General features: G+C 39.6%; 1 protein-coding gene across 1 annotated transcript in view; it reads right to left on the bottom strand.

The window, feature by feature from the left end:
- The window catches only part of LOC106533531 (transcription factor TFIIIB component B'' homolog), a gene marked incomplete in the record, with an annotated part of 42,443 nt that overhangs the window by 15,631 nt on the left and 25,381 nt on the right, over positions 1-1,431 (bottom strand). The window contains 3 exon segments of the mRNA XM_014029873.1: positions 392-523; positions 701-1,040; positions 1,152-1,258. Of these exon segments, the coding sequence (XP_013885327.1) occupies positions 392-523; positions 701-1,040; positions 1,152-1,258 (579 nt within the window).

Raw genomic sequence — 1,431 nt, 5'->3', positions numbered from 1 at the left:
AGTCAAGTCAAACTGAAATAATCAGCCCACAGTCTGCCAATTGATTAGCCCTGATATAGACTTTTCAAAAATACACAAAGAAGGAACACCACTCAGACCCATGTGAGGGGAGTGAGTTTAATCTACATGTAAATCCAAGCCGAACAACACAGCATGTCATGCTGGTTAAAGCTTGAAACGCCATACTCTGTTTTGAACTGAAAAAGCTTTACTGATGAGAAGGGAAATGTCTCAATCACAAAACACAAGTTAGGCTGTTTGGTTTCTTTATTATTTTGAAGGGTGATTTGCCATGTCCTGAATGACTTTCAGCAAAAAATAATTCCATTTTAGATGTACCTGGGAACCAGAGCTACATTTAAACTATATGTTTCAATCGTTTGCCACTTACAACCAGCAGGTCCAACTGATGTTCACACAGCTCAGCAGTGCCTGTCTCATGTTGCACGTTGTCATAAGAGGAATCAGGGCCCAGTGCATCTTGGATGCCCAGCACATCAGGCATACTGTCCAAAATATCAAGCTAAGTGTGGAATGAGAGGGGTTGAGAGTGGAGGGTTTGAAACATGAAATGTAAAACCATGCATAAAGAAACAATAATGTCAAACAAAAAATGTTGGCTAACAGAAATATTTAAAAAATAAATAAAATGGTGTGTATCTGTACAGAAAATAATAAAGAAACTAATGGTTCTACTAACCTCTACCATGGTCTCATCCACTTCAGAGACCACAGTATTTGTGGGGTGCAGACTGGAAGGTGCAAACATACAGGCTTCAGCATCTCTGCTGGAGCTGCACCCATCTTCCCGTCTATCCTCAAATTCATTTTCACTCTCATCATCACTGAAGTCTGTTTTGGAAGACCTGATCGTGACCAGTTTGGGTTTTTTTAACTTCTGGGTGGATTGTAGCGTTGCTGATTTTCTTCTCTTTACAACACGTTTAGATTTTGCAGGTGTAGTTTCAGAATCAGAGGCATGCGGAACCTCTTTGGAAGAATAGGTCAAAGGCTGGATGGGTTTGGGGACTCTGCCATATCTTCCAAAACACACACGCAAAAAAATATATAGCAAAAGGGAGCAATTAGGAAAATATTAGAAAATATAGGAAAATATTGTCTATTTGTTGGTGAGAACTTTAATTTTTCACCTGGTGGGTTGCTGAGGTTTAACTACTGCCTCATCTTCTGAAGAAATCTGATCACCATCAGACTTGGTTCTATTGGCACAGCTCAAATCTGATTCTTCTTCATTCACCTAAAATATAAGCAAAGCTCACAGTTAGGCAAATTACCATGGTGTAGAAAGCCATGATGGCTCTAAAACAGGGAGGGGCTGGCAATCTTGTCCTCGAGTGCCGCTATCCTGCATATTAGGGCTGCAACTAATGATTTATTTTAATAATCGATTAATCGGTTGATTATTTTTTC

The sequence above is a fragment of the Austrofundulus limnaeus genome, unplaced genomic scaffold (genome assembly GCF_001266775.1).
Source record: "Austrofundulus limnaeus strain Quisiro unplaced genomic scaffold, Austrofundulus_limnaeus-1.0 Scaffold962, whole genome shotgun sequence".
NCBI classification, from domain to species: domain Eukaryota; kingdom Metazoa; phylum Chordata; class Actinopteri; order Cyprinodontiformes; family Rivulidae; genus Austrofundulus; species Austrofundulus limnaeus.
Note: the sequence above shows the minus strand (reverse complement) of the source record. Positions and strands in the feature narration are given on the sequence as shown.